Source organism: Rhinoderma darwinii, chromosome 4, assembly GCF_050947455.1.
Source record: "Rhinoderma darwinii isolate aRhiDar2 chromosome 4, aRhiDar2.hap1, whole genome shotgun sequence".
NCBI classification, from domain to species: domain Eukaryota; kingdom Metazoa; phylum Chordata; class Amphibia; order Anura; family Rhinodermatidae; genus Rhinoderma; species Rhinoderma darwinii.
This window is the reverse complement of record NC_134690.1, coordinates 41217707-41243439: the sequence shown is the minus strand read 5'-3', so window position 1 is coordinate 41243439 and position 25733 is coordinate 41217707. Positions and strand designations below refer to the sequence as shown.

At 43.0% G+C, this 25733-nt stretch overlaps 1 protein-coding gene across 4 annotated transcripts in view; it reads right to left on the bottom strand.

Moving 5' to 3' along the window:
• PUM2 (pumilio RNA binding family member 2) overlaps positions 1-25733 on the bottom strand; it is a 75522-nt gene that overhangs the window by 23786 nt on the left and 26003 nt on the right. For 2 of the 4 annotated variants that reach the window (XM_075861057.1, XM_075861060.1), the window contains exons 4-13: positions 23029-23134; positions 11405-11592; positions 10256-10425; positions 9480-9747; positions 9193-9301; positions 8265-8381; positions 7459-7613; positions 5285-5414; positions 5081-5212; positions 4631-4924 (exon numbers count right to left, since the gene is read on the bottom strand). In XM_075861057.1, coding sequence (XP_075717172.1) covers positions 4631-4924; positions 5081-5212; positions 5285-5414; positions 7459-7613; positions 8265-8381; positions 9193-9301; positions 9480-9747; positions 10256-10425; positions 11405-11592; positions 23029-23134 — 1669 coding nt within the window. The remainder of the gene's footprint in view (positions 1-4630; positions 4925-5080; positions 5213-5284; positions 5415-7458; positions 7614-8264; positions 8382-9192; positions 9302-9479; positions 9748-10255; positions 10426-11404; positions 11593-23028; positions 23135-25733) is intronic. The other 2 variants (XM_075861059.1, XM_075861058.1) reach the window with 2 other exon arrangements.

Genomic DNA, 25733 nt, shown 5'->3' with positions numbered 1-25733 from the left:
CGGCTCAGTATTTAAGCAGCGTGTAGATGGAATTTGTTTTATCTCATCCACTTTGCTGCTACTGTATTATGCTGCGGGTTATCCGCAACAAATTCCGTTGTGGGAAATCTGCTGTATTTACGGTACCATGTTGGCGTACATGTCACTTTTTATCAAATTGTTTTGAAGGCAGGATGAACAGAAAACAGCAATTCTGGCATTGTTGTTTTTTACGGCGTTCACCGTGCGGGTTAAATAATGCAATAATGTTATAGTTGAGGTAGTTACGGACGCGGCGATATCAAATAGGTGTAACTTTTTCATAATGAAGTATTATTTGAAGGGAAAAAGTGGGTGTTTAATTGTTTGTTTATTACAAACTTTATTTCGTTTTTTTACTAGTGCTGCATGGGGACTTTACTGAGCGATCTTCTGATCGCTTTTATAATACACTGCAATACTTCTGTATTGCAGTGTATTATTGCCTGTCAGTATAAAACGGACAGGCATCTGTTAGGCCATGCCTCTGGTATGGCCTAACAGGCATTTTCTAAAGGCAGACCTGGAGGTCTGTTAGGCCCTCGCTGCCATAGAAACCATCGGCACCCCATGATCGCATCGTGGGGTGCCGGTGGGGTGAGACACGGAGCCCCCACCCTCTAAAACTACAATTGACCGCTACATTTGAGGGGTTAAATATGATCCGAGACCGCTGCTAGTGGTCTATGATCGATGCCCTGAAGCCCGAGGCTGTTAGCAACCCGATGCAGGAAAACTTCTTTTGAAGTGCTGACTTGAAGAGGCTGCTCCTCCGAAAAACTACAGCGAACTGCCAACATAAAAAGTCTATACACCGGTCGTTAAGGGGATCTTACAGTATGTGATCAGTGTAATGGTACAAAGATAATTAGGAGAAATATAATTTTAAATTTAATTTTTATCCAAAATGCGGAGTATGAAAACCCCCCCCCCCCCCAAAAAAAAACAACACAAAATCAACCCAAAAGTTAATAAAGATTAAACAAAACAAAAAAAAATGCAGTCAAATGACTAACTGGGACCATATAATGCAGTGTTATGGTAGACTACCACCATAACCAGTAGCAAGATATGATCTGTACAGACGCACTGAACCAGAAGGTGGCAGCAGTGAGATTCTCCAAAATTTAAAGAGGCTCTGTCACCAGATTCTCAAATCCCTATCTCCTATTGCATGTGATCGGCGCTGCAATGTAGATAACAGTAACGTTTTTTTTTTTGTTTTTTTAAAACGTTCATTTTTGGCCAAGTTATGAGCTATTTTATATATATGCAAATGAGCTTTGAAATGGACAACTGGGCGTGTTTTTTTTCGTATGTCCAACTGGGCGTGTATTGTGTTTTTATCTGGGCGTGTTTACTTGTTTCACTAACCGGGCGTTGTGAATAGAAGTGTATGACGCTGACGAATCAGTGACCTATCAGCATCATGCACTCCTCTCCATTCATTTACACTGCAGCATCCCGAGAACGATGTGCAGCCACATACACAGAATCAAGTGTCCTGATAATGAATACACATGACCTCCAGCCTGGATGTCATGTGTATTCAGAATCCTGAACACTTCTGAATCTTTTCTGTGAGATTCCAGCAAACCACACGTAATCTCGCGAGATTACGAGGTAAACGAGATTTCGTTTCCCTTGCTGGAAATCTCACAGAAAAGATTCAGAAGTGTCAGGATTCTGAATACACATGACATCCAGGCTGGAGGTCATGTATATTCATTATCAGGACACTTGTGTGTGTGGCTGCACATCGTTCTAGTAAGAACACTATGTGCTGTGTAAATGAATGGAGAAGAGTGCATGATGCTGATTGGTCACTGATTCGTCAGCATCATACACTTCTATTCACAACGCCCAGTTAGTAAAACAAGTAAACACGCCCAGTTAAAAACACAATACACGCCCAGTTGGACATAACAAAAAAAAAAACACGCCCAGTTGGACATAACAAAAAAAAAACACGCCCAGTTGTCCATTTCAAACCTCATTTGCATATATATATAAAATAGCTCATAACTTGGCCAAAAATGAACGTTTTAAAAAAACAAAAAAAACCAAACGTTACTGTTCTCTACATTGCAGCGCCGATCACATGCAATAGGAGATAGGGATTTGAGAATCTGATGACAGAGCCTCTTTAACCAGAATTCTGAATGCAGCCGTGTATGTTAAGTGGAAAACTTAAAAAAGTTCCTTCACGGTAAACGTAGATCTAAACTGTGAATTGTTGTGGAGCTATACATATGTAAGTTAAAAAGGGAACATGTCACGTCAAACCTGCTGTCCTATTTGCGGGAAACATTATAGTGCAGGAAGATCTGAGCAGATTGATATATAGCTTTGTAGGAAAAGGTTCCGGACAACCTGTAATTATTTAACCTCCTACTCACGGTTGACTAAGAGTCCAGTGGGCGGTCTAACTCCGTGATTAGCAGCCATCTCTGTATGCATACTAATCCAGGAAAGGCTGTCAATCAATGGTTGAGACCGGCTACTAGACTCTTTAGCCCACAAGGTGCATTGATTTAAATGAATAGATTACAAGTTATTCTGAACCTTTTCCCACAAAACTATATAGCAATCTGCTCAGCTCCTCCTGTTCTACAACATAATTCCTGAAAAACTGGACACCATGTTCGACGTGACAGGTTCCCTTTAAGTAGGATAATTAGGCTGGGGTTAACAAGTTGTCACGAATAGTGGCAAAACTGCAGCATTTTCACGGCAAAGAACACATCCCAGCCTTAAAACACTGAACATTTAAAAAAAAAAAAAAAAACTATCATTAGTGAACCAAACTATTTTATTATCATTTTGTCTATAGTACTTAAATAGGCTCTGTCACCACATTATAAGTGACCTATATTGTATCGGTGCTGTAATGTAGATTACAGCAGTGTTTTTTTTATTTAGAAAAACGATCATTTTTGGCGGAGTTACGACCTATATTAGCTTTATGCTCATGACTTTCTTAATGCCCAACTGGGCGTGTTTTACTTTTTGACCAAGTGGGCGTTGTGGAGAGAAGTGTATGACGCTGACCGATCAGTGACCAATCAGCGTCATACACTTCTCTCCATTCATTTACACAGTACATAGTGATCTTACTAGATCACTATGTGCAGCCACATACACACACATTAACGTTACTCAAGTGTCCTGACCGTGAATAGACATCACTACCAGCCAGGATGTGATGTCTATTCAGAATCCTGACACTTCGCTAACGTTTGTGTGTGATTTATAGCACAGCGAGATCACGCTGGGCTGTCATTTACAGCGTAATCTCAGTCATTTACGCTTTAAATGTCAGCCCAGCGTGATCTCGATGTGCTGTGCTGTAAATCACACACACAAACGTTAGCGAAGTGTCAGGATTCTGAATAAACATCACGTCCTGGCTGGTAGTGATGTCTATTCACTGTCAGGACACTTGAGTAACGTTAGTGTGTGTGTATGTGGCTGCACATAGTGATCTAGTAAGATCACTATGTGCTGTGTAAATGAATGGGGAGAAGTGTATGATGCTGATTGGTCACTGATCGGTCAGCGTCATACACTTCTCTCCACAATGCCCACTTGGTCAAAAAGTAAAACACGCCCAGTTGGGCATTAAGAAAGTCATGAGCATAAAGCTAAAATAGGTCATAACTCCGCCAAAAATGAGTTTTTCTAAATAAAAAACACTGCTGTAATCTACATTACAGCACCAATCACATCATGTAGAAGATAGGCCACTTATAATTTATAATGTGGTCACAGAGTATCTTTAAAAAATATCGGTTCTGACCAATGGAAATCTGCTGGTGTGACACTTTGTAGCATTTACCACTAAAGACCAAATAAAATCAAGAGTCACATGGTTTTCTTCACTGCCAGCTGAGAAAAGTCCAGTGGGGCAATGCATGAGGAAAATTATTCATATCATGATAAATATTAGTTTGTGTATTTCCATATTTTATTAAAAACTATCAAGTCTTTGCATTAAACTGTTTTTTTAAATTGACGGCCTATTCTTAGGACAGGCCTTCATATATTAGATCGGTGGGGGTCTGACTGTCTGCACCCTCGCCAGTCAGCTGACTGAAGCGGCTGTGGCGCTCGTACGACAATTGCAGCCTCTTCATGGTTCTTCTCTCCGTGCGTACTTGCACGCGCCCTTACATCCTAAGGATAGGCCATCAATTTCAATACATATCATCTAACAGAACAAATGATTGGGCATGTTGAAATCCAAAATGCCTAGCCCTCCATCACACCCATCATCTGTTTTCTGGGAAAAGTCGATTAATTTATTGTGAATAGGCAATTTAGGAATTAGTATTAATTATACAGATCCTTGCAGCAGATACATGATTGTTGCAAACACAATATTCAATTACAAGGTACAGATTCTAGCAAAAACGGATGTTTCAAATATATGGCAGAATAACTTTTGGTGAAATGGGGTAGAACAACATTTAAAAGCTTACTTGCTTCCACCTCTGTCTTCTAATTGTCATGTAGAAGGAGAACAAAATACAACCGGACTTGTGTCCATCTACAAAACCCTCTCCAATAAAAGCATCGCAACGTTAACTTAACCATAACGTCTGGTACTTACCTGATGATCCAAAGCCTCCAAAGGCAGAGCCAATAGCTGCACCCAGAGAGTTGCTGTTTCCAAACCCAAGAGATGCGTTTCCGGGTTGTCCAGGTCCATGTGAAAATAGAGAGCTACTCTGGGAGGTGTTGTTTAGGGAATTATTCCCATAGAATGAGCTGGAATGGAGGTTGGCATTAGGCTGGGACTGCTGCTGCTGCTGTTGTTGTTGCTGCTGCTGAGGGGCCAGTTGGCGGAAGATGCCATTTGTGGCTGCTGTAAGGTTGTTGGCACCAGTGGCAGACGCTGCAGCTGCTGTCAGGAAAGAATAGCAGGTCAGAAGGTGAATTCGAGATCAGTCAAATAATTTCATGCATAACATTTGATTCTCAGAAGCAGGTTAACCCGTACTTCTTTTGTATACATGCATTAACACTTGCAACATTTCAGCAATCTGTCACATACACGTACCAGCTTGTGCAGCTGCAGGACTGATGAGGACTGGTGTGGATGCCACAAGGCGCAGCCCTGCTCTTGCCCCCGGACCAACCACCAAAGCCCCATTCTGATCATAATAGGCAGTAGGAGCCAGAACTTGGTACCCTGAAACAGGAAAAATGAAGACATTTCACCACTGCAATATTACAGCCAGAAGCCTATATGAACTTATTATACCTGACATGCTGGTAGCCAGACCTTGTCCGAATGCAAGTGCAGAATTTGCAGCTGCAAGAGAGTCATTCTGTTGTCCCTGCTGTCCTTGGCTGGGAGTGAGTGGCCGCTGGTTGGCTGCAGCCCGCATAACCTAAAAACATTAATTTTTGTTAAATAATAGCACTAGTCTGGTTACAAATATAGTAGAATAATTGTTCTACAACTCTATACATCTCACCTGCAATCTAATAGTGTATTGTATGGTCACATGGGACTGTGTTAGGTTAGCAGGTTTCATGACAATATTAGGTAATGCTGCTTGTATTATTTTTAACCAAGGTAACTTGCCTCTGTGACCGACTTGGGCTGGATTGACACACTGTAAAATATACACTATGGAACCAGATTCAAAATCCCAAACAAAGGCTATGTTCACACGGAGTATTTTGGGGGAGGAATATCTGCCTCAAAGTTCCAAACGGAATTTTGAGGCAGATATTCCTCCCCCAAAATACTCCGTGTGAACAGCAATTATCGCGCCGTTTTTCGCCCGCGGCCATTGAGCGCCGCGGGCATAAAACACGTTTTCTCCTGCCTCCCATTGAAGTCAATGGGAGGTCGGAGGCGGAAGCGCCCAAAGATAGGGCATGTCGCTTCTTTTCCCCGCGGGCAGTTTTACTGCTCGCGGGAAAAAGACGCCGACGCCTCCCATTGAAATCAATGGGAGGCGTTCTCGGGCCGTTTCTGCCGAGTTTTGCGACGCGGTTTCCGCGTCAAAAAACTCGGCAAAAGACCCCGTGTGAACATAGCCAAAGACTGCATGTGTTGATATAAGTTTGCGTTTACTCAATAATTTCAAGGCTCCACGTATTACATAGAAAATAATCTTATAGTGAATCTCCATCGAGTGAAGGGAGTCTTTTTATATTCTTACTCAATATTCATGGCTTGGACTCCATGAATTTCAGAGTTAGGCCTGATTCAGACTGAGTTTTAACCCTTCTGTTGGAGGTATACATCGGGAGGAGTCCTGACGAACACCTTTGACGGAAGGTAGCGACGTATCCCACCGTATAGGCCTACAGTGGAATACGTCACTTGGACTCTCCAGGCACAGCGGTACTTGAAGCGCTGTGCTCGGAGAATCCTCTGACGACACTGTACATATATGGACAGAGATGCAAGGGGCTTTCAGCTACAGAGCCCCTGTCCAGAGCATTGCTAGCGCTCTGGCCGGGTACTCCTGCCTTGGGAAAGCCCTTGACGTCATGGTCCATATACTGACAGTGACGTTATCGACTTTGTAATGCGAGAATGTCCTGCCAGAGCGCTGCCGACGCTCTGCCCAGGTATTCCGCTCCTGGAGGAGATAGACATCACTGTCCATATATGGAGAGTGACTTTGATATACTGGAATCCAAGGCCAGTGTGTTGCAGACAATTAGGCCAGGGAATCCACACTCCTAGAGGGAGACCCTGATATCACTGTCCATATATAATCCCCGGTGTGAGTGCTACTTCATGCTCTTCCTGGGGACTCCAGTAGCATCCACCACACGAAGCCCCTTATGTTAAAAAAAAAAAAAAAAAAAAAAAAAAAAAAGTATACCATGCAGTATACTTTTTTTTTTTTTTTAGTAGGATCCCTCAGAACGGCACAGCGTAGCATAGTACGTTTTTACACCCGAGGGAAAAAAAAGAAAGAAAAAAAAAAAGACAGCCCAACTGTGGCCAGAAGGACACTCTTGTTATGAGCAATTTTAGATTTATGCTAATTCGTTTCTTAATGACCAACTGGGCGTGTTTTTATGTTTATGACGCTGACCAATCAGCATCATACACTTCTCATTGTTCCAGCGTGATTGTGCAGTGAAAGAAGCTGGGCTGGAACAATGAGAAGTGTATGACGCTGATTAGTCACTGATTGGTCAGCGTTATACACTCCTCTATACAACGCCCAGTTGGCAAAAAGTAAGAACACGCCCAGTTGCAATATGATTTTGTTAAAACCCCATTAACTACCATTACATTATTCTGTACTTTATTGTGGAATTTTGGTGGGGAAATGCAATGTGTGAACCCAGCCAAAGAAAAGCACAGAGAATGCTAATGCATGCACACATTAGCGGAATGTTTTACTTCCAGTTTACATGACTCATTTAATTTGGATTAAATTATGTCAGTTCATTCATTACCTGTTGCTGACCCTGGTTTGCTTGTGATGCTGCCTGCTGGTTGTTGCTGTTAGCGGCAGAGGCTGCAGCAGCGGCAGCAGCTTGCTGCTGGAACAATCCAGCTGGATACACTCCCCAGGGTACACCATAATATTGTGGTGGTACAACCGCAGGTCCTGTGAAGCACAGATAAAAAGCTGCATTAGTTATCACTTAAAGTGACCCTCCGGTCTCAGGCCCAAATTATCATGGGATATATGGAGTAATATCACCTAGTGCCCTCCAGCAGCACACTTATGCCGTGGATCCGCCATTGGTGCCCTCTGTTGTCTCAAAACGGCCACAGCGCTTCCAGACCGAGCCGAAGACACTCCCTATGTTTTCAGATTGGGAAGACCTGCTCACGTGAGCAGCTCGAGCCAATACGAGAACAGTGGGAGCGTCTCAGACTTTTAGTCTAAGAAGTGAAGCAGCCATGTTCAAAGAACACAGAAGGGCCATTAAAACAGCTGTTCTACAGCAGAGGGGGCACAGCTGGAGGGAACCAGGTAATATTATTGCATACACCCCATCATATTTAAAATGTTGCTGCGGGACCAGAGGATCGCTTTATAGAGGTCTCACTTAGCCGATTGCATTAAAATAAAAAGGGGGAGTATGGATTAGCAATACAGGTTTAATTTCTATAAAGAAAATTGATGTGATAATTGTTCTGAGGGAATGGGTTCAATATAAAGAAGACCTAATTGCATAGTACATGTAAATAAAGGATTAGTCAGTAAGTAATTACAGGGGACTAATGCAAAACCTAACATGCACCTACATACCTAAAGATGCAGCAAGACCAGCGGCTGTGTATGGATCTGTGCCAGGGTGAGCAGTGCTAATGATGTAAGGGTTTGGCACAAAGGCAGCTGGGGCCAAGCCTGCAGAGAACATACCTGCTGCAAGACAAAGAAAGCTTTATTAAAATCATGACACATGAAGCACGAGTAAAAGGCCAGAAGCACGTCAATTCAGAAAACAAAGAACAGCTTAATCATCCAGAGACATTCGTGATCTTAGATGACAAATCATCAGCGCCACATACAAGCTCCAAGTGCAGAAGTATGAATAAATGTTAGATTGATGGGTGCTAAACCAATGGGATCCCCGAAAACCGCTGGACTAGGAGAACTCAATATCATCGCAAACCTGCAGCGCACATGCTCAACCGCTGAAACTCCTCCTAAGTGCAGTAAAGCCGGTTTAGGGACATGGGACTGTGGCTTCTCATTCTAACATTTGAGAGGGGTCCCAGTGGTTCGACCCTGATCACCTATGAAGAGGACAATTCATAAGTGTGATCAGCTTGACCCGCTCCTTAAGTAAATTAACATCCAAATGCCCCTGAAGACACAGCGTTCGTGCCCACAGGAGTTAGGAGAAATATTGACAAGAACATGCAGCCATACATCCTAAAATACATTTAAAAAAAAAAAAAAAGGCTGCCTCCGTGTCAGCACGGACCACCATATTTAGCCGAGAAATCACATCCTGGTGACTTCATCTGCCAAGGGTTCCCTCTGTGATTGGGCAGCTTTGGGTTATAGTGGGGACCCCTTGGCTACCCAGTGCTTATTGTTAAAAAATGGCTACTATGTCTAACATTGGCCTAGACATACAATATATTTAGGCTAATGTTATGGCACTGTAACCTATGTATATGAATACAACAGACTAATGGAATCGGAGATGAAAATAATAATCACATACCAAGGTGCTGCTGTTGCGCTGCTGCCAATGCATATTGTTGCTGTTGCTGCTGCTGTTGCTGGGCTGCATTTAATTGCTGCACTGTTAATGCATTAGGCCTCTGAAAGAGCTAAGGGGTAAAAAACAAAATCCGCAATTATCCATTCGCTTCAGGAAAAACGTACATTACTAAATTAAGACATTGCAGGAGTGGTAGTCCTGCAGAGCATTGAAAGCTTTGATAAGTTCATACAAAAAAGTGCCATGTTAAATTAGGCAACCAATAGTAATAGGACTAGAGGACTAACCTGCTGCTGGGTGTTGTAGTCAAACAGTCCAACGCCACCTCCTGCAGAGTCCATTGGTAGTTGGTTTCCAGGATAGTCAAATTGCAGAGAATCCAAGCCAACTTGTTCTATGCCATCCAGGTTCTGTCCTTCACTTGCAAACTCATCTGTGAGGGGCTTGTTGACCATAGGATTTGAAAGCTGCCCTAACCCCTCAGTCACATTTTGGTTCTGGACAATTCTCTCAGCTATTTCTGTTGGAGAAGATTGACGACTTCCTGGAGTGCGACTAGAATGTAACACACACACAAAAGGAAAAAAAAAGTCTCTAATCACGGCAAATAATACAGAAGAAACTTAACATCAAATAAATATCAGATTGTGAGAACTCTTTAACCATAGCTCCATGGCAACATTAAATCGTAGCACTACTGGGTCTTGCTGCCGACTTTAACGTTTCACTATGGCATAAAGTTTGAAAAATTGGACGGATTCCTTGGAATTTTTTTTTTTTTACGATTGACGCCGCCGGTGATTTTACTAGCTCCTTCGTGTCACATTGAGCCCTAGTCTTATAAAGGGCGGCTGTTTGCATTATTCATGCATGGCCACCTCTCTATTGATTCAGTAACTGGATGCGACGGGAAGAGTCGGGTGACCCCTGCTCTCGAGAACAAGTGCTGGGATCCGCATCTGTTACACCTTTATGGCTTATCCCATGGACATGCCATAAATGTCTAAGATGGAATACTTCATTTTTGTGCAAGTCTTCAAAAGGATAAAATGTTCACGCTTACTTAAATTCTTTGCAGTCTGCATCGATCCCATTAGGAAGTCCTCGGCCATTTAATTTGGAGACTTCGTCACCATCAGCGGACATGAGATCACGTTTCTTGTCCTCTTCAAATGGAGCTTTACCTTTCTGCTCTCCTTTCTCTGGTCCATCTAGATCACAGTCTCTAGCACCCTGTAGATAAACATTCAACCACGTCGTGTAAACTGGGAAAAAACTCACAACCGGAATGCAAATGTAATAAGTCAATCTAAATATTTTATGCAGATATTCTTTTTTTTATTTTAAAGGTGTTTTCCCAGTTATCATTTACCCCCTATGCACAGGATAGGTGATACATTTATGACCGCTGGGGGCCCCGCATTAATCTATAGGACCCCCGTTCCTGCTCACTGCAGTGAGGAGGATTTAGAGTGGAGCGGCAGTGGTGCATATCCGCTGCCGCACCATTTAAAAGTCTATGTGAATGACGGAAACAGCCAATCAATGTACTCTGCTGTCTCCGTCAGCCCCAAAGACATTAAATGGAGCGACAATGGAAATGCACAACCGCCGCTCCATTCAAAATGCTCATCACGGCAATCGTGCAGCTGGGAGGAACAGTACTAATTTTTTTTCACGCTGGAAATACTGCACTGAGTGACATCACATCTTGACGCGGATTCCGTGCGAAACACGCACCCGCAAGTGGATTAGTAGCAGCTCAAATGAGGTTCAGACTCGGATTTCTGCAAATCCGCGTCACATTTTTTTTATCCATGTAAATATACCCTGCAAGTTACTTAAGTCAGCAGAAACAACAGTCCCATCTCTCAGTCAACTGCTGCATGGAGTTTCCACTGAAAAGGCCCAAATATACGTCTAGCTGTAATCTAAGGCTGTACATAGCAAATTTGAAGCATAATTTTGGTATGCGGATAACGCAACAAAGGATAGTACAACATGAAAATAAATGGGGTATTAACAAACCCGCAAACTATGTAAAAATCTGCAGTGGTTTCCAGGCATGCGGAAGATTTCTAAAACAGCTGATCGGCAGGGGGGCCCCCACCGGTCTTATATGGATGGCCGATCCGGAGGTAAGGCCATCCATTTTAAAGAACCAAATAACCTCTTGAAAATCCACACTTTCAGGTCTCTATACAACACTCACGTAGGCTCCTTTCCGGAATCTTGGGTCGAGTTTATCTGCCGGCGAAGAACTCAAGACATATTCCACCATGCTCACTCCCAGACCTCCGCTTTCCGAGCGTGGAGACAGCACAGAGTTGACATCATGATTTCCCTGAAAGCCTTGTCCGGGTCTCCTCTGGACCATAATCGGTTGCGACATGGAATGGTCTACAAGAGAATAAAAACAGAACTTGTCTATAGCATCTTATGACGTCTGTATTTTTGGGGTTTTGTTTGTACTTCCTAAACAAAAACATGAGCAAAAAAATGTAGAGAAAAAAAAAAAAAAGTCCTGAGGTGGGGACAGGAAACAGGGATCCTCTTGCTCTAAACCCGCGTCATGCACCACCCCTCAAGCCCTACACTAAGAAAAAGTGTGTCAATCTTGCCTGGAGCATCCCTTTAAAATGAGTTTACAAGGTGGAGCTTCACTTTAACCCCTTCCCGCTCCTTGACGTACTATTACGTCATGGCAGCTGTATCGTTCGCGCTCCATGCCGTAATAGTACGTCTCGGGAGTAACGGCCATTTCGGCCGTCCTCCCGACACATACAGGAGCTGTGACGCTGCTGTCTTGTTCAGCAGCTGTCACAGCTCCTACAGCGGGGACCGATCGCTGTGTCCCCGCTGATTAACCCCTTAAAAGCCGCGTTCTATAGAGATCGCGGCTTTTTATGGGTTAAGCTGCCATCGCCGGCCTGCTACGCGATAGCGGCCGGCGATGGTGACTATGGCAACCGGACACCAAACAATGGCGTCCGGCTATGCCATAGACGGAAGCCTAGTGGGTCCTGACAACGTCAGGACCCACTATGCTTGCTGTCAGTGAGTAGCTGACAGTTCTAATACACTGCACTACGCATGTAGTGCAGTGTATTAGAATAGCGATCAGGGCCTCCTGCCCTCATGTCCCCTAGTGGGACAAAGTAATAAAGTGAAAAAAAAGTTAAAAAAAGATGTGTAAAAATAAGAAAATAAAAGTTTTAAAAGTATTAAAAGTAAAAATCCCCCCTTTTCCCTTATCAGTCCTTTATTATTAATAAAAATATATAAACAAACAAATAAACTATACATAATTGGTATTGCCGCGTCCGTAACGGCCTGAACTACAAAATTATTTCATTATTTATCCCGCACGGTGAACGCCGTAAAATAAAATAATAATAAACTGTACCACAATCACAATTGTTTGGTCACTTCACATCCCAAAAAATGGAATAAAAAGAGATCAAAAAGTCGCATGTACCTAAAAATGGTACTGATGGAAACTACAGTTCGTTACGCAAAAAACAAGTCCTCGCACGGATTTATTGATTGAAAAATAAAAACGTTCTGGCTCTTAGAATAAGGTAACACAAAAAGTGAATGATTGTTTACAAAACGTATTTTATTGTGCAAACGCCATAAGACATAAAAAAAAACTATAAACATCTGGTATCGCCGTAATCGTATCGCCCCGCAGAATAAAGTGAATATGTCATTTATAGCGCACGGTGAACGCTGTAAAAAAAAACGAAAAAAAAAACAATCGTACAATTGCTGTTTTTTAGTCACCACGCCACTTAAAAATAGAATAAAAACTGATCAAAAAGCCGCATGCACCCCAAGAAAACTACAATGGATTCCTCAAGGGGTCTAGTTTCCAAATTGGGGTCACTTTTGGGGGGTTCCAAATGTTTTGGCACCACAAGACCTCTTCAAACCGGACATGGTGCCTAATAAAAAAGAGGCTTCAAAATCCACTAAGTGCTCCTTTGCTTCTGAGGCCGGTGCTTCAGTCCATTACCGCACTAGGGCCACATGTGGGATATTTCTCAAAACTGCAGAATCTGGGCAATACGTATTAATTTGCGTTTCTTTGATAAATCCTTTTGTGTTATAAAAAAAATGGTATAAAGAGGATTTTCTGACAAAAAAAAAATGTAAATTTCACCTCTACTTTGCTCTAAATTTTTGTGAAACACCTAAAGGGTTCATAAACTTTCTAAATGCTGTTGTGAATACTTTGAGGGGTCTAGTTTCTAAAATGGGGTATTTCATAGGGATTTCTAATATATGGGCCCCTCAAAGCAACTTCAGAACTGAACTGGAACCTAAAAAAATAAATAAATGAGGCAATACTTCGCTTCTTACATTATACTGATAATGAGCCGCGCCCACCCCGAGATGACCCCAGTTTTGACCGTTTGTATAAACGGAGACCCCTATTAGACCATTCCAGTGCCCGGTTTTCCCAAGCATACACCCCCGAGAAGTGTATTTCTATTGATGAGTCCCTGGTACATTTTAAAGGGAGGGTTCAATTCCGCCAGTACCTGCCTTGTAAGAGGGCAAGGTATGGCGTGAAGATGTATAAGCTGTGAGAGTGCATCCGGGTATACCTACAGGTTTAGGATATATGAAGGAAAGGCCACCCCCAAACCAGACTGCATCCTGGACTACAATAGGTACATGGGAGGGATGGACTTGTAAGATCAAGCCCTGAAGCCCTACAGCGCCATGCGGTGAGGTATAAGAAGCAGGCCGGGCACATCATACAGATGGCTTTGTACAATGCGTACGTGCTACGTCGATGTGCAGGCCAGACGGGAACTTTCCTGGAATTTCAAGAGGTGATTATCAAGAACCTAATCTTTAGGGACCAAGAAGGGGGGGCACCCAGTACTTCTGGAAGCGGGGCCACACGCATCGTACCAGGGCGGCAACACTTTCCAGCGGAAGTTCCCCAAACTGGCAAGAAGGGAAAAAGTCAAAAGAGGTGCAAAGTCTGCTATAAGAGGGCGATAATGCATGACGCAATATATCAATGTGACACGTGTCCCGAATAACCAGAGCTCTGTATGAAAGTGTTTTAAAATTTATCATCCATCCCTTGGTTTATAATTTACCCCAATTTTACTTACCCTGATGCACTCCACACAGCTTATCCCCCCACGTCTTTCCCCTCTGGGCCCTGCTGTGTGTCCAGGCAGCTGATAACAGCCACATGTAGGGTATTGCCATACCCGGGAGAACCCACATTACAGTTTATGGGGTGTAGGTCTCAGGTCAAAATTCTCACTACACCTCTATATGAATGCCTTAAGGGTGTAGTTTTTAAAACGGGGTCACTTCTTGCGGGTATCAACTGTACTGGTACCTCAGGGGCTTCTGCATACATGACTTCGCACTCGAAAATCCCCAGTAGGCCAAATGGTGGTCCTTTCCTTCTGAGCCCTCCCATGGGCCCAAACGGCAGTTTATCACAACAAATGGGGTATTGCGGCACTCAGAACAAATTGCGCAACAGAATGGGGTATTTTGTTTCTTGTGAAAATAAGAAATTTACTGCCAAAACTACATATTATTTGAAAAAAATAATTTTGTTTTCATTCCCAGCCCAATTCAAATAAGTTCTGTGAAAAAACTATGGGGTCAAAATGGTCACAACACCCATAAATGAATTCCTTGAGGGGTGTAGTTTCCAAAATGGGGTCATTTGTGGTTGGTTTCTATTGCTTTGATACCTCTGGGGCTCTGCAAATGCGACATGGCACCCGAAAACCAATCCAGCAAAATCTGTACTCCAAAGAACACACAGCGCTCCTTTCCTTCTGAGCCCTCCCATGGGCCCAAACGGCAGTTTATTGCCACAAATGGGGTATTGATGCACTCAGGACAAATTGGGCAACAAAATTGAGTATTTTGTTCCCTGTGAAAATAAGAAATTTTGGTAAAAAATTACATCTTATTGGAAAAAATTTCATTTTTTTTAATGTCACAGCCCAATTGAAATAGGTGCTGTGAAAAAACTGTGTGGTCAAAATGCTAACAACAACCATAAATGAATTCCTTGAGGGGTGTAGTTTCCAAAATGGGGTCACTTTTGGTGGGTTTCCATTGCTTTGATACCGCTGAGGCTCTGCAAATGCGACATGGCACCCGAAAACCAATCCAACAAAATCTGGACTCCAACAAACATATAGCGCTCCTTTCCTTCTGAGCCCTCCCATGGGCCCAAACGGCAGTTTATCACCACAAATGGGGTATTGCCACACTAAGGACAAATTGGGCAACAAAATGGGGTATTTTGTTCCCTGTGAAAATAAGAAATTTTGATCACAAATGACATTTTATTGGAAAAAAATGACATTTTTTTCATTTCAGAGCCCAATTCAAATACGTGCTGTGAAAAAACTGTGCGGTCAAAATGGTAACAACAACCCTAAATGAATTCCTTGAGGGGTGTAGTTTCCAAAATGGGGTCACTATTGGGGGATTCCTACTGTTTTGGCACCTCAACACCTCTTCAAACCTGGCATGCTGCCTAAAATATATTCTAATAAAAAAGAGGACTCAAAATGCACTAGGTGCTTCTTTGCTTCTAGGGCTTGTCTTTTAGTCCACGAGCACACTAGAGACACATGTGGGACATTTCTAAAATCTGCAGAATCTGGAAAATACATATTTAGTAGTGTTTCTCTGGTAAAACCTTCTGTGTTACAGAAAAAAAAATGAATAAAATTGAAATTCAGCAAGAAAAATGAAATTTGCAAATTTCACCTCCACTTTGCTTTAATTCCTGTGAAATGCCTGAAGGGTTAAAAAACTTTATAACTGCTGTTTTGAATACTTTGAGGGGTCTAGTTTTTAAAATGGGGTGTTTTATCAGGGTTTCTAATACATAGGCCCCTCAAAGCCACTTCAGAACTCAAGAGGTACCTTAAAAAAAAGGCTTTTGAAATTTTCTTAAAAATATGAGAAATTGCTGTTTATGTTCTAAGCCTTGTAACGTCCAAGAAAAATAAAAGAATGTTCAAAAAACGATGCCAATCTAAAGTAGACATATGGGAAATGTGAACTAGTAACTATTTTGGGTGGTATAACCGTCTGTTTTACAAGCAGATGCATTTAAATTCTGAAAAATGCAATTTTTTCAAAATTTTCTCTACATTTTGCAATTTTTCACCAATAAACACTGAATATATCGACCAAATTTTACCACGAACATGAAGCCCAATGTGTCACGAGAAAACAGTCTCAGAATCGCTTGGGTAGGTTTAAGCATTCCGACGTTATTACCACATAAAGTGAAATATGTCAGATTTGAAAAATGGGCTCTGAGCCGGAAGGCCAAAACTAGGCTGCGTCCTTAAGGGGTTAAGAAAAAAAAAATCCTTTATTAGGCCTATTCGGAATCAGTGCCAGAAAACTTCCCAAATTGACCCCCCCCCTCCACCGCCCCCCCACCGCCCCCTTGATTTCAATGGAGGAAGGCCTTTTTTTTTTCAAATGGCTTTTAGCAGCTTGCGGGGGAAAAAAGCAGCAGGTCCTTTCTTGCTGCGGTTTCCACCTCTGAGTTCCCATTAAAATCAATGGGAGGCAGGAAAAAAACCTTCGGCGCTCGTTTCTGAGGAATTCTGAAGCAGCTTTTTTTCTTAAGGCCATTTTACGTGACATCTTTGATCTGCGCTCATTTGCTCCTGTCACATAGATGGGGACGAGAGCGAGTTACTCTGATCGCTCGTCCCCATAAGTTATTATCATGTCGGCAGCGCGTCTCTCTGATTTCAGGGGGATGTGCTGCCGACAACGAAAATATTTCACTTAATTAAAACGATACAACCAGCAGACGATCGAGAACTTGCTCGTTCATCTGCTGATCGCTGCCCTGGTTACACAGGACAATTATTGGGAACGAGCGTCCTATGAACACTGGTCTGCCCGATAATCGCCGTGTAAAACCCCCTTTAAGTGCTTATTTATTAACTGATAAGCAGTTCTGTATAAATGTTTTATCCGCACACATTTCATCATCTGAGCCGGATATTTGAGGAGAACAAGTTTTTTTTTATCGGAATGAAAATCTACCTTTGTCTCTAAATGAAAGCGGTCCTGCATAGAAGATTGAAGCTAAAATGCTCAAAGTGACGGAAATCCAATGGAAATGTCAGTTTGCAATTATTTCTAAAGGTAGTGCAATCAATTAATAAAGTAACCTGTCACGTTAAAGGGAAGGTGTCACAAAATTTTATTTTTTCTATATAGAAATTTGCTTTTACTATGTTATTAAAATATATTGTATTTATTTGTGTTTTGCTTTTTTCTTTTTCTTCTCTATGGGGGCTGCCATTTTTTTCTCCTTCTCTGTATGTGTCGATTAACGAGACATACAGAGATGGAATACGGCACATACAACCCCATAGAGAATGCGAACGGGAGCCGTTCCATTCACTGCAGCGTACGCCACACAGTCCAAAAGGAAGGTCTTCGGCAGAGCGACATCCGGCGCCATTTTCATGTGGACCGGAAGCCGCGGCCGGACAGTAAGATGACGACTTCCGGCCATACGTTCCAGGCAGCGAAGACGCGAGGAGTAGGATCGGAGTCAGCAGCGGCGGCAGGAGCAGGTAAGTTATGTATGTATTATGTTCGTGTTATACTGCATGATTACCACAGTATCTAATCCACCTACGCTATGTGCCGCCATTTTCTGAGCGAATGCAGTGTAGGAGGATTAGAAGATTCAACCACCTCCTTCTCCTGGCACTAGCCAGGATAAGGGAGGGGGCATTGTGTGACGACACTAGAGCGTGTGTCTCCACCAAATTTGCTTTACCACATTGCAATGCTGCAATTTTGGGAATTGCTCCCTCTAGTGACCAGCACATGGAAATGTTATAAATTAGAATCTAATTTATAATATTTCCTAACTTGTGAAAAAATGAAAACAATGTTTCATCACTTAAATACTAACTGTTTAACTGAAAAAATATATATAATTCTAGCGACACATTCCCTTTAAAGAGCTCTGTCACCAGATTGTGCAACCCCTATCTCGTATTGCAGCAGATCGGCGCTGCAATCTAGATAAGAGTAACGTTTTTATTTTTAAAAAACGAGCATTTTTGGCCAAGTTATGACCATTTTTGTAGTTATGCAAATGAGGCTTGCAAAAGTCCAAGTGGGTGTGTTTAAAAGTAAAAGTCCAAGTGGGCGTGTATTATGTGCGTACATCGGGGCGTGTATTATGTGCGTACATCGGGGTGTTTTTAATACTTTTACTAGCTGGGCGTTCTGATGAGAAGTATCATCCACTTCTCTTCAGAACGCCCAGCTTCTGCCAGATCACGCTGTGTCGTCACTCACAGGTCCTGCATCGTGTCAGACGAGCGAGGACACATCGGCACCAGAGGCTACAGATGATTCTGCAGCAGCATCGGCGTTAGCAGGTAAATCGATGTAGCTACTTACCTGCTAACGCCGATGCTGCTGCAGAATCATCTGTAGCCTCTGGTGCCGATGTGTCCTCGCTCGTCTGACACGATGCAGGACCTGTGAGTGACGTCACAGCGTGATCTCTGGAGAACACGCTGTGTCTGCACTGCCAGAAGCTGGGCGTTGTGAAGAGAAGTGGATGATACTTCTATACACAATGCCCAGCTAGTAAAAGTAGTAAAAACGCCCCGATGTACGCACATAATACACGCCCAGTTGGACTTTTACTTTTAAACACGCCCAGTTGTACTTTTGCAAGCCTCATTTGCATAAATACGAAAATGGTCATAACTTGGCCAAAAATGCTTGTTTTTTTAAAATAAAAACGTTACTGTTATCTACATTGCAGCGCCTATCTGCTGCAATAGGAGATAGGGGTTGCAAAATCTGGTGACAGAGCCTCTTTAAAGACTTTGCTCTATCTGCATGAAGTAGGTTATACAGCAGGAGGAGCCGAGCAGACTTATACACTGATCTTTTCCCAAAAATCTATAGAACTTGTAATTTCTTGACCTGAATTCCTGCTCTACGTTGGTTATGAATCCAGTGAGCGGTCCTAATCAGGGACGGTCAAGCCTTCCCTGTGTCAGTGTGCATACAGAGAGCATTTAAAGGGGTTGTCCGAGATTTAATGACTTTGTGTTAATGCTTGTAATTTATAAATGTAAATACATTTGTAATATACTTACATTTTCCAAAGTGGCCCCGTTTCCAGATCTTGCTGTGGGGAACTTGACGGGTGACGTCACTCTCTGCACTGGCTCTGCCGCTTTGTTGATCTTGAATTATTTTCCGGGTATAAGACACGTAATTTGTCACGTGGTGTATATCGACTTGTTTTGTTGTAACGCGCACACGCGGACCCTGCTGTTATCTCGAGAACAGCAGGGACCGCGAGAACAGCAGTGACAGCGCATGCGCGTTATGGGCTGTGAAGCAGAACAGCCCATACATGGCATGTCACAAGTGACGTGTCGTATACCAGGCAAATAATTCAAGATCAACAAAGCGGCTAGAGCCAGTGCAGATAGTGACGTCACCAGTCAAGTACCCCACAACAGGATCTGGAAACGGGGCCACTTTGGAAAATGTAAGTATATTACAAATGTATTTACATTTATAAATTATAAAGCATTAATGCAAAGTAATTAAATCTCGGACAACCCCTTTAAAGGGTCTTTTACATGGGCAGGTGAAGGAGCACTCGTAAGAATGCAGTTTCACAATCTTTGCCCATGTAAATGCTTGTCGGCTGTGAGGAAATATAAAGAAAAACTCCCAGTGAAGAGAAACTGAAATGTATTGCAAATAAATATTCCACATTTACTAGAGGGAAAGTCCATGAGAAAGAAATACTTCTTGTAATTCTAAGGTGACATGGCAGTATCCCTGTAATTCCAAAATAAACTTATTCAAAAAGGGGCTTTGCACCAGAACTGGCCCACTCAGATTAGGATCTTAGGCCCCATGCACACGAACGTGCTTTTGCGGCCGCAATTCCCCCGAAAATCCACAGGAGAATTGAGGCCCCATTCATTCCTATGGGGCCATGCACACGACCGTGGTTGTCACGGTCTGTGCATGGCCCGGGAGCCCGGACCGCAGAAAGATCGGACATGTCTTATTACGGCCGTGTTTTACGGTCCAGGCTCAGAGCAAATAATGGCCGTGGCCATGTGCACTGCCCGCAATTTGCGGGCAGCTCGCGGGTGTCACTCCGCCCCGAGGCCGACCCGAAAATCACGGCCGTGCACATGGCTACGGTCGTGTGCATGAGGCCTTAAAGAGGCTCTGTCACCAGATTTTGCAACCCCTATCTCATATTGCAGCAGATCGGCGCTGCAATGTAGATTACAGTAACGTTTTTATTTTTTAAAAAAGAGCATTTTTGGCCAAGTTATGACCATTTTTGTATTTATGCAAATGAGGCTTGCAAAAGTCCAAGTGGGCGTGTATTATGTGCGTACATCGGGGCGTTTTTACTACTTTTACTAGTATCATCCACTTCTCTTCAGAACGCCCAGCTTCTGGCAGTGCAGATCTGTGACGTCACTCACTTCCTAACCCCGGTCCTGCATCGTGTCGGACGAGCGAGGACACATCGGCACCAGAGGCTACAGTTGATTCTGCAGCAGCATCAGCGTTTGCAGGTAAGTAGCTACATCAACTTACCTGCAAACGCCGATGCTGCTGCAGAATCAACTGTAGCCTCTGGTGCCGATGTCCTCGCTCGTCTGACACGATGCAGGACCTGTGAGTGACGACACAGCGTGATCTCTCGAGAACACGCTGTGTCTGCACTGCCAGAAGCTGGGCGTTGTGAAGAGAAGTGGATGATACTTCTCGTCAGAACGCCCAGCTAGTAAAAGTAGTAAAAACGCCCCGATGTACGCACATAATACACGCCCACTTGGACTTTTACAAGCCTCATTTGCATAAAAACAAAAATGGTCATAACTTGGCCAAAAATGCTCTTTTTTAAAAAATAAAAACGTTACTGTAATCTACATTGCAGCGCCGATCTGCTGCAATATGAGATAGGGGTTGCAAAATCTGGTGACAGAGCCTCTTTAAAGTGGTTCTCCAGACAATTCATATTGATGGACTATTCTTAGGATAGGTCATCAATATCAGATCGGCGGAGGTCTGACTTCCAGTACCCCGATCAGCTAACTGAAGGCGCTGCGGTGTTCATAAAAAAAAATCCACTAATCGTGGGGATGCCTGGAGACTACCCCTACCGATAGGATAGGCAATCAATATCAGAAGGATAGTACATAAATATAATATGCATGGAGAACACCTTTAAAGCGTAAAGGGTACATTTTCAAAGAACCTTAGGCATGTCATAGTAAAATGTCAGACCCTCACCGATCACTAAAACGAAGCGGCAGAAGTGCTTGAAGCCCCCACGATCAAAACTTTTGAAATGTCACGTTAGAAGTTTTTGGAAGGTTTAAAGGAACACCCTAGGAAGAACGGATACACTTGTATACCTAGCGCATGGCCTGAGGGGCGGTGCATGATTTCTATCTTTAGGGTTCTTTGAGTGATGGACCACCCACTCAGACCCAGTATTAGGCATAACACAATGTTTTTCATGGGGTGTTCCTTTAAATGAGTCTTAAAACTGTGCCCATCCTCAGAAATCATTGCTAATGATGATGTGTAATATCTCATAAGCAGTCATTGGGAAGGGATGGTCATTTCTTTACACTGCAGACTATACAGTTCAGACCCCAAACAAATAAGTAACGCTTCAATAAACGTCATTGTTTTTCAAGTTAAAAATTAAAGTGATGCAGGAGAAATGCAACAAAGTCTTATCTACAGTATTTTAGAACATCTGGAATCTGAAGAATCTGAGATTGTACATAGGGACATGTATTCAGGGATAAAAGGCTCATACATAGCGAGCATTTATAGAAAAACTGGAAATGGAGCTAGGCAATATGACGCACCAAGTCCATTAAGAGAGATTAGCAGTAGTGACGCTAATACCGAGTAATCTAACCAAAATGTAGCTGCAAGACTAAAATAATACAGTATATAATGATCACTGTGATAGTCTAGAAGACATTTTTAATGGTCTGGTCAGATTTGTCCTGCATGGCGGACTATAGTGAAAAGGCATCGTAAGCAGCTATCTCCTCTGGCTAATCGAGGGGGGGGGGGGGGGGGGCCCAGACGGGAGACTCCTCTCTATGATGTCCATATGCCCGTATAGGAAAATGGTGGTCCTCATAAGACATCCCCTTTGAGCTCATTTAATTACGGAGGTGATAACATGGGAAAACGGGAGCCCCGTTCACTGCCTAAAAACTGGCATAAGTTTATATATTTATATACCTGCGAAGAAACAAAATCAAAATTAACATCAATGTTCACGCCCAAACGGCCTTGAACAGTGGCAGATGTGAGTGTATATGTGACCTGAAAACCAGATGTATCAAGGGTCGCCGACATCTCAGACACTGTAATGAGGTCCACGGTCGTCCAAACTGACTGGCTCACCTGACGACAGGTCTCATCGCCCCAAGACAACACTGAAGTTTAGAGAAATCGATGTGCGTTCATGACAACACTTCCGGTTTCAGTCTTAAGGCTTAGAGCCTATAATTGTAAGCATAACTCAAATGGAAGAAATATACACTACAGACCCACACATTTCCTTGGTAGGTGCCCTTTAAGGTCATTTAATTGCTGGAATAGAAGTAGAGAAAAAAAAAAAAAGGGGGACCTGGGGACAAGTAATCAAATCTTAACACAATGTAATAAATCATTAGCAACACAGATTGATAACCAAAACCACACAAAACAAGACTTTTAGGAAGTTGAAGAACTTACGAGACGCTCCCCACGTGTTCTCCCGCCATTCATCAGGAAGAAACATCCCTTTCTGTCCATCTTTGGCCGGGTCTTCGGGCTCCCAAAACTTTTTGGTCGGTAGAAGCTTTTTTAAGAAACAAAGAGACGGGATTCAAACACTAATCAAATATAAAAATTTGACAGTGGGAGGTCTACGTAGAAATACCGCCAGCGCAAACTCATTAGGAGACTGTAAACAGCCGCACTTCAGTTCAATAAACCGGACAAAAAATACAAAGCCTATTGTATTTCCACAAAAGAGCCACATGAAACAGAATTGGCCTAAAGACAAACACCACAAACGTAAAACCCCAGAGACATCTCTGGCACATCTTAGGAAGACTACAGTGCGACTCTAGAACAACCGCGCTGTATATTAATGCTGTGGATGGTTTACTGGATTTCAGTGGCATCCATACTATGATTTAAAGGCTACGTAAAAGGTGACTACCCTGTAAGTCAACGTCCAAGCCCACATAGAGCCTTAAAGGCTATGAAACTTTGAAAGTATATAATATATATATATATTCACTTTCAAAAGATTTACATAGCCTTTAAAGAGGCTCCGTCACCAGATTTTGCAACCCCTATCTCCTATTGCAGCAGATCGGCGCTGCAATGTAGATTACAGTAACGTTTTTTTTATTTTTAAAAACGAGCATTTTTGGCCAAGTTATGACCATTTTTATATTTATGTAAATGAGGCTTTCTAAAGTACAACTGGGCGTGTTTAAAAGTAAAAGTACAACTGGGCGTGTATTATGTGCGTACATCGGGGCGTTTTTGCTTCTTTTACTAGCTGGGCGTATGAATAGAATTATCATCCACTTCTCTTCAGAACGCCCAGCTTCTGGCAGTGCAGACACAGCGTGTTCTCGAGAGATCACGCTGTGACGTCACTCACTTCCTAACCCCGGTCCTGCATCGTGTCGGACCAGCGAGGACACATCGGCACCAGAGGCTACAGTTGATTCTGCAGCAGCATCGGCGTTTGCAGGTAAGATCGACTTACCTGCAAATGCTGATGCTGCTGCAGAATCAACTGTAGCCTCTGGTGCCGATGTGTCCTCGCTCGTCCGACACGATGCAGGACCTGTGAGTGACGTCACAGCGTGATCTCTCGAGAACACGCTGTGTCTGCACTGCCGGAAGCTGGGCGTTGTGAAGAGAAGTGGCTGATACTTCTATACACAACGCCCAGCTAGTAAAAGAAGTAAAAACGCCCAGATGTAACACACACAATACACGCCCAGTTGTACTTTAGAAAGCCTAATTTACATAAATATAAAAATGGTCATAACTTGGCCAAAAATGCTCGTTTTAAAAAAAAACTAAACGTTACTGTAATCTACATTGCAGCGCCGATCTGCTGCAATAGGAGATAGGGGTTGCAAAATCTGGTGACAGAGCCTCTTTAAGTCTCTATACAGACTCGGACATTGACTTACAGAGTAGTCACCTATAGGTGGCTTTTTTTTCTGAAGGAGAGCTTTTTCCCATGGAGCATTGCCCTTAAAAAGGAGTTATCCAACTTGTTGAAAAAAGATTAAAACCTTCATGCCTATAAAATTTTACTTAACGCCTACTGTGTCAGTATTTCTTTGTTTTTTTGCTGTTCCGTGTATTTTGATTGTTGGCAGTGGCACTATTGTTTACACGTGCCGCTGCCGAATGATGAGCGGCCCCCTCTCTTTGAATAGAAGCGGGGAGGCTACATTTCCCATGAATCCCTACTTCCAAGTCCCTCCTTTCAAGGCCCCCCCCCCTACTACAGTCAGGAGCTGCTTCGAAACACGTCCACTTTGGCACAGCAGCTACAGACTCTGGCTGGTTTCACAAGAAACAATCAAAATGCACCATTTTGCTGCGATCCTGGCAACCCAAAAGGAGATTGGCACTATGCCAGATGTTTATGAATTGATTTAGCCATGTTTAGCTGCTAGGGTCACTCTAAGCAGAAGAGACGAATCTCGAGAGGGCAAGGGAGGCAGGGGAAGACAGACAGACACTTGAGACTTAAAACCATTTATATGGGCCAATGATCGGGCAAACGAGAGTTGAACGCTCATTCCCGATCATTGCCCTGTGCAAACAGGGCAACGGTTAGCCGATGAACAACCATCGCTCATCAGCTGATTAAGTCAATTATGCTGCAATAAATATTATTTTTATCGGCAGCACATCTCCCTATGATACAGGGAAATGCGCTGCCGACAAGATGGAAACGTATGGGTTCACTATCGTAGTAACGATCGCTTGTCTCCATACATAATCCATCATTGCTTCTTTCGAAAGGAGAAAACCAGCGCCGATCAATTAGCCGTCTCGTTGATGGGCGCTCGTTTTCACGGCTCATATCGGGCCAAGTAATAGGACTTATACAGTAGGATACAAACACAAACTATCTACTGCAGTGATAGGAACATATTAGCTGAAAGGTCCGAGGATACAGACTTCAGTGTGCGCCCCGCTGGATACAAAAAAAATTATCTGTGACTATCTGTTTGAGGGGCGTTTCTGAGGAGTACTGTAGAGACGTTTCGTACTTTGTGGACCCAGCTAAAATATGAAACGTCACTGCTCCTGGATGTAAAATAGTGCTCGATGTGACTGCAGTGCAGAAAACAGCTCCTGGGCATCTTTGCTATTGAAAGTATCTTAGTAAGTGTATTTTTTTAAAGCCA